Raw genomic sequence first — 13477 nt, 5'->3', positions numbered from 1 at the left:
GCTCTGTGCAAAAGAGTGCAGTTGAGTCTGTTGCTTTATAGTTTAAGATCAGGAAGAACCCAAAATACATACAATCTTTCTTGCAATCCTTTTGGATAATGATTGATAACCATACTTTTTCTGTTGTGTTTATTCTTGCAGATTCTGTTTAAAGCAAAAGATTTGGACTCTGAACCAAAGACCCAAATAGTGAGAGGTAACCACACTCAGAGTGTCCTGCTGGCCAGCTTGAGGAAATATGTTCTTTATGAGATTCAGGTGCTGGCGTTCACACGTATTGGAGATGGGGTCCCTAACTTCCCTCCAGTCATAGAGAGAACCAAGGATGATGGTGAGTTTATGGGTCGCTCAAGTGTTCTTCCCATTCATTCTAGCATTTCTTTTTAAAACAAAAGCTGTTTTCATTATGCAAACTTAAAAATATAGCCTAGATTTGCTTACAATTTTAAACATAAAGAATCTGATCTTTGGCTAGTGTTAATTAGCACAGCATTGGGGGCAAGCTGAGGTTCTGGGCCCAAAAACTGAAAACACTTCCCCCCGTAATTGACAAAAGAAAAAAACTCCATTTCTCACTCATTCAAACCTCATTGAGCTAGTTCCAGGCTGCAGTGAAGTTTGACAGCCCAATTATGAACTTCTACAGAACTGCAATCTTAGCAGTAAAACAAGAAATGCTATAATAGGACACAATAAACAAATCTAGCCCTGACTGGGCCTGAAGGAGATATGGAGTTTGGCATTCCAGTAAGAATAGCCTGTGCTGCCTTTACCGGGGAAGGTACTTTGAGTAGGCATCAGGGAATGAGAGAAGTCAAAATGCATGCACAACAGGGAGGGGGTTCCCCCCTTCAGTTCTCTGCTTAGCCATTGGCTGAGTAAGGGAGGATGGGGACAGTTGACTGGCTGCTGTGTTTCTCTCCCCCCACCCTTTGTTTGGACGACCCTGGCTCAGCCATGGTGGCCGCTGCAGAAGTCACAGAGGTCACAGAATCCATGACTTCCTCAACTTCCATGACAGACACTGAGCCCTACTTATTATACTGTTACGATTGCTGACTCGTCACAACTTGCAGCTGGTGTCCGGGGGTAGAGGCAAGAAGAGCCAGCTTCCAGAGGTCAACAAGACCTCCAGGATTGTACAGCTGAACCTTGCTCTCATGAAGTAGAAGAACTTTGAAGTCTTTGAGTACTGAGGTTCCCCTCTCATGCTTTTGTGGCCTCTGTCACTCCACCCTCCTTATGCAGAGAACCACGGCAAAGAGGTTTCACAGCTGAACTGAGTGCTTGAGTAGATGAGGAAGGATGTACCTCAAGTTATTTTTTGGTTTGTGGTAAAAGCCCTGGAACCCTCACTGGAACAAATTAATTAAATGCCTCATACGTGAGCGCCGGGTCAGGCAATGAAGTGCCCCTCCACAAGGTAACATTAATAAAGTTGCAGCCTGCTGTTTAAACCCAACCCACAAGTCTGTCAATCATTCACCTGCTTGATCTGGTCAATAAGACTGACATTTGAAAAGTGACCATATAGGCTTCCCCTTGTAATCCCCTCCAATGCTTCCTATGATCTCAGAGATTCCTCTGTGCAGTTTGACCTGCTGAAAGGACTAGAGCCACCCCCTGTTTCTGCTTTAATTTGTCTTTGTGGACAGAGTATTCCTGGTGTATTTTCACTGAAGTTTACGTCAGCAGTAAAAATATTTTTCAGCTTTACAGATGTCAAACACTTAAAGGTGACCATTTTCTCTGCATTTTCAGTAAGGTATAAGCAAGTATAAAGAATGTGTCAGTTGAAAACTCTTTTTTTGTATTCTTCCTAATAAAAATAAATAAAAATAAAAACCCCAAATCCTTTTGGATCTAAAGCTCCCAACAGAAATTAAATAACTGTAGATTTCCATAAGCAACTTTATTGAAGTAATTACATTGGACTGAGAACATGTTCAGACTTCTGATTTAGTACAATATTTTCTGCTGTCTCCAGCAAAGCACTAAGGATGTGCCTTGCAGAGAGGAAGAGCGCAATTACCCCCAATCATTGCTTTAGTCATTCTCCTAACACACTAGCTGTGTGGTAACTTAGCCTTTTTCTAAGAGATGAGGCAGAGTGCAGATTATTGTAGCAAAACTCTACAGGGAGATAGTGTGTTTTCTGAATTCCATAAACCAGAATGTAATGAGAAGTGTTTAAGGTTGTTTGTCAAAGACAAGCTCATTATAACAGTTCCCTCCTAAAGTATATGTTGGCAAACGACACAAATTGTTCTTCCATCTCCAAACTCCTGACATAAACATGTTGTGTCTTCTTTCAGTTCAATTTAATTAAAAGTATCATCAGTGAGAGTGCAGGTGAGATTTGTGCTTACGGAGAATTTCAGAGCCTGCGTATTTGTGAATTCGCATAAACTCACCTTGTGAACCTGAGATGGACAACCTGGGTGCCAGCCATCTGTGTTAATGAGCTTCTGACCTCACGAAGGTTCTCGAGCCTAGACACACGTACAAAATGCATATGTAAAATCAGAAGGGAGTTCAAAGCTAGTGCTGCCAGCAGAGTTAGATGATATTATTCTATTTCAACAGACATGAAGGGAATTAAGCTGACACATTCTCTCTCTCTGGAAAGGTAGCTTGGTGCCTCGCACCCTAGAATGTAATCAGCTATGTAGTGACTTAGATGAAGTGTGTAATCTGATTGGCTCAGAGGGATTTCCAGCTATGCTGTTATGAGATCATTCTCACATAGGTCAGAACTCATTTGTCAAAGCATCCTTGTAACACTCTTTTATAGGTGCAGCAAAACATTCTAGGGTGTGTGTGGTTGCAGTATTATATTTACTCTTCTGTGGTACTAGAGGCACCCAGCCTTTCACAGAATTCCTCACAATAAAACCAGTGTGTGCATGTACAGCATCGTAAGCTCACAGCTATCTCTGGAGTTCTGGTTAGATACTGCTTGGCCTGACTTCTGTATAAAGCAGAAAGAGAAGTGTTTAAACAAGCAGCTGTCAGAGAACTAGCAGTTCCTTTGGTATGTAATATCCACTTTTGTGATTTCTGTTGTTCTTTTCAGCCCCAGGACCTCCTGTGAGGCTGGTGTTCCCTGAAGTGAGACTGACATCAGTACGAATTGTGTGGCAACCACCAGAGGAACCCAATGGAATTATTCTGGGTAAGAGAGGCAACATTTAAATTTCCAAACACAATGGTTAGGAAGAGGCGGAGAGAAAATAGAAGGAGAACTATGAATATGTGCTTATTCTTCTTGCTTTCAGTACTAGAAAGCACATCCAAGCCACTTCATAGATGAACAAATTAAAATATTACATTGCTGTCAGCTGAGAAGTGTGGTACCCCTTGCTGGGGTTTGAAAGGGCTGGTCTACACTAGGGGGGGGGATCGATCTAAGATACGCAACTTCAGCTGTGTGAATAGCGTAGCCGAAGTCGAAGTATCTTAGATCGATTTCTCTTGGGTCCTCACGGTGCGGGATTGACGGCCGCGGCTCTCCCGTCGACTCCGCTACCACTGCTCGCTCCAGTGGAGTTCCGGAGTCGAGGGGGAGCGCGTTCAGGGATCGATTTATCACGTCTAAACGAGATGTGATATATCGATCCCCGATAAATCGATCACTACCCGCCAATACGGCGGGTAGTCTGGACGTACCCGAAGGGTCAGTGAGATTCTGTATAACTAATGTAACACTCTTCTGATCCCCATGAGTCAGATGCACATGTCATTTCATGGCACTATATTTAAATTGTCTCCCATTTTTCTGTTTTGTATCCTTTTTGGATGAGTGTTTGGGGAGTTGCCTACTACTCTATGGCAGGGGAAGAGTTGGTTTTTCTCTTCCCTTGGGTGCCAGGACCACCTAAGCTCTTAGTTGTATGTGATCTTGTGTTTTGCTTTATCACTTTTCTTTGGAGAATACCATCTGTCAGGTCACAAGGAGTTTACTCACAATTAGCTTTTCATCAAGAGCAATAGTAGTAGCTAACTCAATTACAAGAATCTGTGAAATATTTTATCACCTTTTCTTTACCCTGACCTCTCAAGATGGCTTTCCAGTGCACAAACTTTTACAAAAACAATGGGATCTGTATGAAGATGTTTACAATATATGAATCCATTCCTGCCTCTAATAATAAAGTACTGAGTAGTTAAATAGCACTTTTGTCTTCAAAACTCTGGACTAACATTAATAATCCTCCCACCAGCCCTGGTAGGTAGGTAGGGATGCTAATTCCCATTTTAAAAATGAGGAAATTAAGACCCTCACTTCTCATCTTGTGCTCATTCTTTTAGACTCTGCTGCCTCTGTTCTGTCTCTAGCGTTACCTGGCATTGCTGTAGTTTGGGTTTGTATTTAGAATTATGAGATTATTTCCTATAGCATTAGGATAATTTTAAGGTAGACCCATAGTTTGGGTTTTACTAGATTGACAGTGTCCCTTTAAATTACAGGCTGTTTATTTACATTTTGTTCAAATCTTGGGTCAAGAGCTGTAGAAAGTGCTCAGGTTCACGGCCTCCAAAAGTACTCACATGAGGAAATCCTGGCACCTGAAGCAAAAGTCATCAAATGTGATTTGAAGGCAGCTGCTGCAGGGATCTCCTGAACACAAGAAAAAAAGTCGTTGCATGAAAGTTGGCACCAGTTAGCTGTCAGAGACAGAATCCTGCAGTTTGTGTTGTTGGGTGTGTGGTTTGGGTTTTTTGTTTGTTTTTTAAATAAAGGAGTACCCTCCTATGTGCTTATTTCAATGGAAACTAGGATTTGAAGCACAGAATGTGTCTATTGAAAACTCCAACTGATAAAGAATATTGGGAAAATATAAAAAAAATACTTTACTCTATAAACTGTACCTCCTCTGTCACACTCTGCCTCATTGCTGATCTTTGCCTTATCTGTTTAGACTGTCAGCTCCTTATGGGCAGGGACTATCTCTTATTCTCTGTTTACACAGCGTCTAGCACACTGCAGCCCCATTCTTGATTGACTCTTAGGCACTATCTCAATAAACGTGATAAATAATAACATGAGGGTCCAAGGAAGGAAGTAATTAGTTGGCAACGTCAGAATGAAAGGGTAAGAATTACCCATCGAGGGTATTTCTGATCCCTTCTAACAAAAGAAGGGTATCTCAGAAATATGTGAAAAACAGCATAGCACTGTAACACTATTGGAAAATGAAGGTTACAATTTACTCTTTTTTCCTGTATTGTTTTTTAAATCTTCTTACTGCAGTGAACTTTTAGAAAGCAATTGTAACCATCACAGCCAAGTGTACTGAACTGGAAATGGTGGTGAAAATAGGTTAATACAGCTCTGGAGGGCGCCCCGCAAACCATCAGTGGTGCTGGAAAGAGTAAATGTCTTTTTTTTTTTTTCTTTTCCAAGAGCAACATTAGAATCAAAGGCTTAGAATCAATGTTTCTGCTCTGCTAGTGTGGCCCTCTGAGCATACAAACACCTTTGTAGCTAACATTTTTGTAATCCATATTAAAACATGTTCTAGCATTTCAGAGAGGGATTAGTAGCATGCAACACTGGCAGACACCTAGAGGGAAAAACACTTGTTTGTTTAAATATTTTACTATGGAGAGCTGCAGATATTTCTAACTCCTCTTTTGGGAGTGTTGAAGTAACCACCTGGGCCCCTACTCTTCCTCTTTTTCTGCATTCCACCCACTTGTCATGAGACACAGTTCCTTTACATACCATTAACAAAGTGATGCATTACGATGGATATGTGCTCTTCATATCTGTGAGCGGTTCACTGAAAATGAGAGCTCATTCGGCACCCTTCCAGTCCCTGGTTAGTATTCCTCATGGTATCCTTGTGTCTAACATTTACCTGAAGCTTATTGCAAAACTGTGTGTAAGAACTCGTCTGAGAATTAGAACAAAAATTGGATGTAATCCATGTTTGCAAATTCACATTTTAATCCGGTATTGCATTTGCACGCACCCTGGCCCTTAAATAGCAAAAGTGGTAAAATAAACAATCTGGATGGCTTCTGCACCAGGCAGGCTGTAACCTCTCAATATCATTCAGCTTTTCCTAAATTCTATGACAAATTAGTGAGTGTTTATCGGCCATGTGAGCAGTGCTGTCGGTTCTGTATGGTGTCGAGCTTGAAAGATGCTTTAGTATTCACTGTCTGTAGTCATTCTCCTGCCTGTTTGCTTTGGGGAATCAAGTGGTTGTGTTACAGTGACCTAACATTTAATAGGCAGTTTAAACTGTTGCCTTTTATTCAGTTCAGAAAGCACAGGCATATGAAACTGATTGCAGACACGCAAAAAGTATTTTAAAAGATACTCATGCAAATGTAAGCACATTTAAAAAAAAAGAAATTCCTAAAGAGTGTATCTACTTTTTTGTTATGCACTGGGGGCCTGATCCAAAGCCCACTGAAGTCAATGACAAGGTTCCCCGGGGATGGTAATGGGTTTAGGATCAGGCTCTGTGTGGGAAAAGAGTAAGGAAAAGGCTAAAACACCTTAAAGTTACAGTCACAGCTTCAGGGCAACTGCTGTATTCCTACTCAAGGGTCCTGGCTCCTCAGCCATCACCTCTCTTGAGTAGAGACCTGTGTTCCTCTCCCTTCTGAGGGGTTTTTCCAGGCTGCACAGTTCCCTGCCGACACTGAGATATTTCCAGCAAGCCAGACTACCTAAACAGACCAGCGTCTGCACTTTGCGTCTCTCCAGAGGCTATGAGCAGCTGTAATTGCGGTCACAAATTACCACAGCTCTTTGTAGGCAAGCACATTTATTCTTAAGGTTAAAGCATTCAGAGAAAACGTTAACAAAAATGAACCTAGACACATGCTAAAAAGCTTGCAAGAAGTCACCCCACCTCCAACCTCAGGCTGTGGTAGGTGTCAGTCCTTCAAAACCCACAACTGTTTTTTTCCAGGGCTACAAGTTCATTACAAAATCAGATTCAGAACCAGAACCACCAGAAATAGTTCAATCTTCCCTTTATACAACTTGAGCCGTTGATCTTGGCCTCACATATCACCCTCTCCACAGGGCAAAGCTTCAGAAGGCTGGGGCTTTTGCATAACTGGATGTGGGGAATTTTCATTCCCCTCTCCCTAGGTATTCTCCCATCAACCTAACTAGTATCTCGTGGGGAAGTGGATGACCTACACGGATGGGAGAAGTTCTCCCATCAACCTAGGTAGTGTCTTCACTGACGCACTACCGCGTTTTCAGTGTAGATATTGCAGGAAATCTCTTATCCTTTGTTCCTTTCCGAGCTTCCTTGTTCATCGGGCAGGAGCCTTTATAGCTCCTTTCGCAGTTATTGCTCCATTGCTTCTTAATGCCCTGCGGCATGTATTAATTTCACTTTGAACACTTTCCATTTACCTCTATTGATTTGCCTTGTTTGATTTAACCCAACTCTTCCTGCATTCTTCCATCCTTTTGTTGCTAAAATTCATCAACCTAATAATTTTATCATTTTAATTTCACTTCAGCTTAATTTAACCAAACTCAACTATGGTTTAGACCTCCATGCTTCAGATATTGCCTCTGTGTCACTCAAAAACAAGACAAGAATTGCTCTTCCATGACTGTCTCCTGAGTACTCTGGAACATCAAAGAATGACATAGGAGAGAGTGACCCAAGAAACCAAAGATGCAGATTCCAACTATCTTTCAGGTGCTTTAGTGATAACAAGAGTGAGTTGGGCTTTAGATGTGGTAGCATATACACCTTCCACTCAGGGTGGTAGGTGGACTGAAGGGAAGGAACACTGAACTTCTGAAGAAACATCTGCGGGAAGAAGGTTGGAGTCTCTGGTTTCATAAACTCTTTTTGAAACCACCAAGAAGGGGAATGCTTTCCCAGACTGCCAGCCAGCAAAACAAATGTGGGAGAGAATGGTGATAGCTTGTATTTTTTCAGATTGCACTGAAGGAGTTTGCATAGCTGTCAGACACAAGTGAGTCTACATGTTAATCTTCTTAACAGTTAAACGAGCATTAAGAGTAGTAAGAATTTGTTTTTCTAAAAACTCAGTTATTATAATTTCCTGTATGTCAATCTACTTCCTTGATTAATTTGTACATCTGTCTATCATTTAGTCTTGGCATTTTGTAATACACTTTTTTCTTTGCATTCATTTCTAATACTTATAACTTTATTTTATAGCTCAGAGGGATTAGAACAGGGAGGAAAGTGCCTAACAATAATTTGCCCTTTAACATACTTACCCTTTAACAACTAGATAGAGTGAAAAGCAACAGAGAGTCCTGTGGCACCTTTAAGACTAACAGAAGTATTGGGAGCATAAGCTTTCGTGGGTAAGAACCTCACTTCTTCAGATGCAAGTAATGGAAATTTCCAGGGGCAGGTATAAATCAGTATGGAGATAACGAGGTTAGTTCAATCAAGGAGGGTGAGGTGCTCTGCTAGCAGTTGAGGTGTGAACACCAAGGGAGGAGAAACTGCTTCTGTAGTTGGATAGCCATTCACAGTCTTTGTTTAATCCTGACATAGGAGGGAGTGACCCAAGAAACCAAAGATGCATTTATCCAAAGATGCATTTAATCAGGATTAAACAAAGACTTCCCTGATTGAACTAACCTCGTTATCTCCATACTGATTTATACCTGCTTCTGGAAATTTTCATTACTTGCATCTGAAGAAGTGAGGTTCTTACCCACGAAAGCTTATGCTCCCAATACTTCTGTTAGTCTTAAAGGTGCCACAGGACCTTCTGTTGCTTTTTACAGATTCAGACTAACATGACTACCCCTCTGATAGTAGATAGAGTGAGTTTGCTTTTCTCTTAATATTCCATGTTTTTCCTCCAGGTCCTTCTACTACTTCTTTTCTTCTCTTGTTGTACTTCTTATCTGCCTCTTTCTTCATAGCTTTTGCTACTGTATAAATTCCGCAATGCATTCTTTCTACTGTTTCCCCCACTCTGGTCACCTGTATCTGTGCTCTCAGTTCTGCTTTCTGTACATGTACAGAAACAAAACGATCACAACATATCCCTTCCTCTTCTTCCTACTGATGTGTCTTTCTCTGGACTTTAAATAAGACAGACTACTCTAGTGTTAAAGATGCTGAAATACCATGGTGATGAGTGCAGGACGGATGGGAGGCTTGGAACTAAAGGTCAAAAGGGATAGATTACATATACTTGCCCGAAAAATGTAAGGCTGGAAAGTTCAAAGTTGGGTACCTCTGAGATATCACTGGGAGTTGTGAGTGCTCAGGACCTATGAAAATCAAATCATTTTTTGTTTAGGTACCTAGTTTTAGTCACCCAACTGTGAAAATGTTAGTCTAAATTTCCTGTTAACACTGCAGACCAGTATAGCTTTGGGAGAGCAAGATGGATTGTCTTCTGGCTCATGAGTCATCAACACACTTATTAACTGAGCCCTAATTGCACTCTCTTTATTAGCGATGCAACAGCCAGAAAGTCCATAGCTCGATGTTCAGATCTTAGGATGAATTTCAGAGCTATAAGCTTGGAAAACCATCTTTATAGTCATCAAATGAAAACATTTGATCGGGAAGTGACGGAGAAATGTAACAGGGGTGCTAGCCAACACCTGGAAGAGATCTATGTGATTACTCCTCTATGAAAAGCAGCCGGGGGTTGCAATGAAGTGGGGAGAGATCAGGAAATTGTAGAGACTACAGCGAGTATGAAGGGCCCCTGTAGGGGAGACCTGAGATCAAGGGTGTGTCAGAGAGGAGCCCAGGCATCAGGAGGCACTTGTGGGAAAACCCAGGTGACATTTAAGTCTCAAAGTCTGGGTCCTAGATGCTGCTGCCCAAAGGCTAAGCTCCAGCTGGGAAGAGCTGGGAGAATGGGCTGTGAGAACAGTCTGGGACAGAAGAGCAAGTTGTGCCTGTGAGAGAAGACACCCGCACGAAGTATAGACTTGTAGGGTCATGGTCTTTATTTTGGGATCCTGTGGTCTGTTAAGAACTATTTCTGTTATTAAACTGTGTTAATGACACCCCAGGCAAAGAACTGTTTCTGCTACTAAACCCGCCCATGGCAGGGGTGGTGTTAACCCAGAGGGAAATCTATGTGTCGTTCTTAAGGGACCCTGAAGAGAGGGAAACAGAGGTAGGATGTTGCAAAGCAAGCTCTGGCCATGAAAGGGTGCTTAGGAGATGGCCAACCCTGTTACAAGAGACAAGTACATGTAGAGCCTCACTGTGTCATATTACAGTCCCTGTTCATAGTAGAACAGCACTTTAAACCACACGCTCAGGTTTCTAATCTGTGCTATCTCAGCTGGGCCTATAATGTTTCTGAGAAACTACCCAAGCTCTTACTATTCACCTTATTTTCCAAAGCCAGAAGTTTCAAACTTGGGTGCCCAAAATTAAGCACCTAAATCCATGTTTATGCACCTAAATAAGTGGCTACATGTACAGAGGTACTGCAAACTCACAGCCCCTAGTGACTTCAATTGGAGCTACAGGTAATCTGAAAAGCAAGCTAGTTATTTAGATGCCTAACTTTATGCACTCAGGTTTGAAAATGTTGGTCTTCCAGTCTATCATCTGTATATGTCATTATTCTTATATGGGCTCAGACCATTGGCTCTCTCTCTGTTTTTCACCTGCTGTAATTTGAATACCAAGGAAGACTGGTCTCCTACCCTTGTGCTTGTGTAGCCACAGGGTCTGAAACTCTGGGTCACAGCAGCATACAGTACCAGCATTCAGATTCCCAGTGCTAACGGTTGCCACAGCTTTCTTTATAGCCTCCAAAGAAAAAGACAGGGAAATACAAGGAAGAGAAATTCAATCAGTAACAACATGGAATAGGGTGGCCCCACCTGGATCACCCTCCTGCAGCAGGCCATGGCAAGACAGTCTCATTTGCCTCAGTTTCCCCTTTCAGGGTCCCCATAACTCCATGCAAACTTAACCTCTAGTCCATCAACATTACCATTACCAAAACATAGCTCAAATCATCCCCAACAAAAATCCCAAATAGTCTATTTCCCACACCCAGTGTATATAGTCCTTAAAACCCAAGACATCTTGCCCCTAGCTGCCCCACATACCACAGACTGGTATGCCACAGACAATCATGCCTGGACATTGTCAGTCCTCTCTTTTCCTTGTTCCAGGACAGCCACCCCAGCCCTTCCAACTGGAGTGTAGCCCCACTCTTCCCAGCAGGAACCCCATGGCCTCTCTGCTGGGAGCATCTTTCACTCCCCCTAGCACTCTCATAGTTACCTTGAGTTCAACTTTCCAGGCCTGGGATGTCAGCAGGTAAGCTCCTCTGCCACTCCCCTCTCTGGTCCTCGCTCTCCGGCTTGGAGATGGCAGCCAGCAAACCCCTCTTGCTGCTCTCCTTGCCTTCAACTTTTCCCCAGGAAATACCTTCTGCTTCCTTCCAGGACGTCCTCCAGTCCCACTGGTCTTTGGCAGCTCTCACCTGCCTTTCCTGACTGAACCAGTCTGCTCTCTTCTCTGCGTCTCCTGACTAATCCAAGCATCCCTCCTAATTGGCCAAATGGGAGCACCTGCTCTCGTACCCGGGAGCTGTACCTACTTCATTTACTGGGGCCAATCACCCTGTGACACACCATCCCCATCATTACCACTGTCTGCATACACATATAACACCATTTGTATCCCAGGTAAATTCTATGGTTCACAAGATAATACACATACTCATATACAGAATTCTCTCTGAAAGGCACACTAATTCTGTTTGTAGTTCAGAAGATCAGCAAAGGTTTGGCAGAAATCTGTCACAACTGAGTTCAGCTGTTTTGTTTTGTGGGGGGTTTTTGGCCATTACCCTCTCTCATTGTAACTTGATGAAGCATTTAACAGTTCTGACTTGGACAATGGAGCACCACACAAGTTCTAGTATGAATTGATTTTGGAACATAGCCGCTGGACTAAAAGTTGCCAATGAGCTCCAGGAGAAAGAGAACCTGGTGCAGTTGCTAGCATTTTCAGAATGGGTTTGAACATTTGGTATTCTCTCTGTGGGGGACAGTTGTTGTTTGTGGTGTGTGAGAATCCTGGACACACTAGTTTGCACAGTTGGATCATTAATAATGTGTGATAAACTGTAAACTCATAACCATCAGAAAGGCTTGAGAGGAGATTAGAGTCGACAGAGCAGAATCTACTAAACAGATGAAGTGCGGTATCAGCTTTTCAGCATAAGGGGTATTTTTCAAGCAGGACCCCACAGTCTCCTGATCTTCTGCAGTGAAGGAGAAGAGCAGGAACACCAGGTGACTAAAAGAAAGAGACTTGTAGCATCAATTACAGCATGAATTCTAGGTCTACACGTGGGCAGGAAAGATGAAAAAAGATAACTCCAAACAGATGTGAGAATTAACTGTGTGTGAGATAGGAAAGTTGCACTACCTAAGCGATCTGAATGCCCATGTTTTAAAAAATTCTCAATCGGCATGCTCTCCTTTGCAGTAAATGTGTAGGTGTCGGGGGGGAGATGAACAGTAGGGGGAGATTAGTTTCAGTTAAATGACTTGGCCTGTCAAAGTCAATTGTGTGGACTCTATTGGTTCCTGTGGCATTCTCTCAGTGTACCAATATGCTCAGGAAAGATTAAACTGTTTTCATATCCCATTCTGGTGAAGGATGAAAAGTGAAACGAGTTTCATGGTGGATTAATACTCAGAAGGCCCTTCCATTCATCACAACGTGTGTAATTTCCCTGATAATGTACTGCATCTGGCTGGGGGAGGGGTTGTTATAAAGCTGAATTACTTTGTTTTGCCTTCAAATAAATAAGTAATTAGGATGAACTAATAGTCTTGGCATTTTTCCCCCACTAAAAGATTGAAAAACAACCCTAACCTCTCTTCGCTCTTCTGCTTTTGTTGCTATGAATTCAGGATATCAAATTGCATACCGCCTGGCAACCAGCAGCCCTAACAAGTTCACCACAGTGGAAGTTGGCTCAACAGTCAGACAGTTCACAGCTACCGATCTCAGCCCTGAGTCTGCATACATCTTCCGGACATCTGCCAAGACCAGACAGGGCTGGGGAGAGCCTCTGGAAGCCACAGTAATCACTACAGAAAAAAGGGGTAATGCCTGTAGTCATCCTGGCTTCACCAGCACAATGAATGTGATGGATTGTTGGAGATTGAACTTTTCCCATCAAGCAGTGTGTTGACCATGTACAACCTCCTTCTGCAGTCAGATATTTTCTTTCAGGTCTATGCTGAACTTCTAAATAAAACATTTAGGCAGCAGTCTCAGGAAAATTAATTGCACTAATTAGGAGAGGCAGCTGTGAGCAGATACTGTGCAGGCTTCCCCCACGCTGCCCTTCCACTGCACCTCAGTTCTGACCTAAGGACTTCCCTGTTATTCCATTCTTTGGCTCTAATGCACACTGCCAGGGCATCCCCAGATTTTAATCTGGCTCAAAATTATTAATTATATTCCAAATCCAGAGTCACCTCTGC

The 13477-nt window shown here is 42.5% G+C and overlaps 1 protein-coding gene across 2 annotated transcripts in view; it reads left to right on the top strand.

The window, feature by feature from the left end:
* The window catches only part of SDK1 (sidekick cell adhesion molecule 1), a 646617-nt gene that overhangs the window by 546624 nt on the left and 86516 nt on the right, over nucleotides 1-13477 (top strand). For both annotated transcript variants that reach the window (XM_034784003.1, XM_034784002.1), the window contains exons 27-29: nucleotides 142-331; nucleotides 3077-3175; nucleotides 12899-13093. In XM_034784003.1, coding sequence (XP_034639894.1) covers nucleotides 142-331; nucleotides 3077-3175; nucleotides 12899-13093 — 484 coding nt within the window. The remainder of the gene's footprint in view (nucleotides 1-141; nucleotides 332-3076; nucleotides 3176-12898; nucleotides 13094-13477) is intronic.

Source organism: Trachemys scripta, chromosome 10 (genome assembly GCF_013100865.1).
Source record: "Trachemys scripta elegans isolate TJP31775 chromosome 10, CAS_Tse_1.0, whole genome shotgun sequence".
In the NCBI taxonomy this organism is placed as follows: Eukaryota; Metazoa; Chordata; order Testudines; family Emydidae; genus Trachemys; species Trachemys scripta.
The sequence above is the reverse complement of the archived record's forward strand: the minus strand, read 5'-3'. Positions and strand labels throughout refer to the sequence as shown.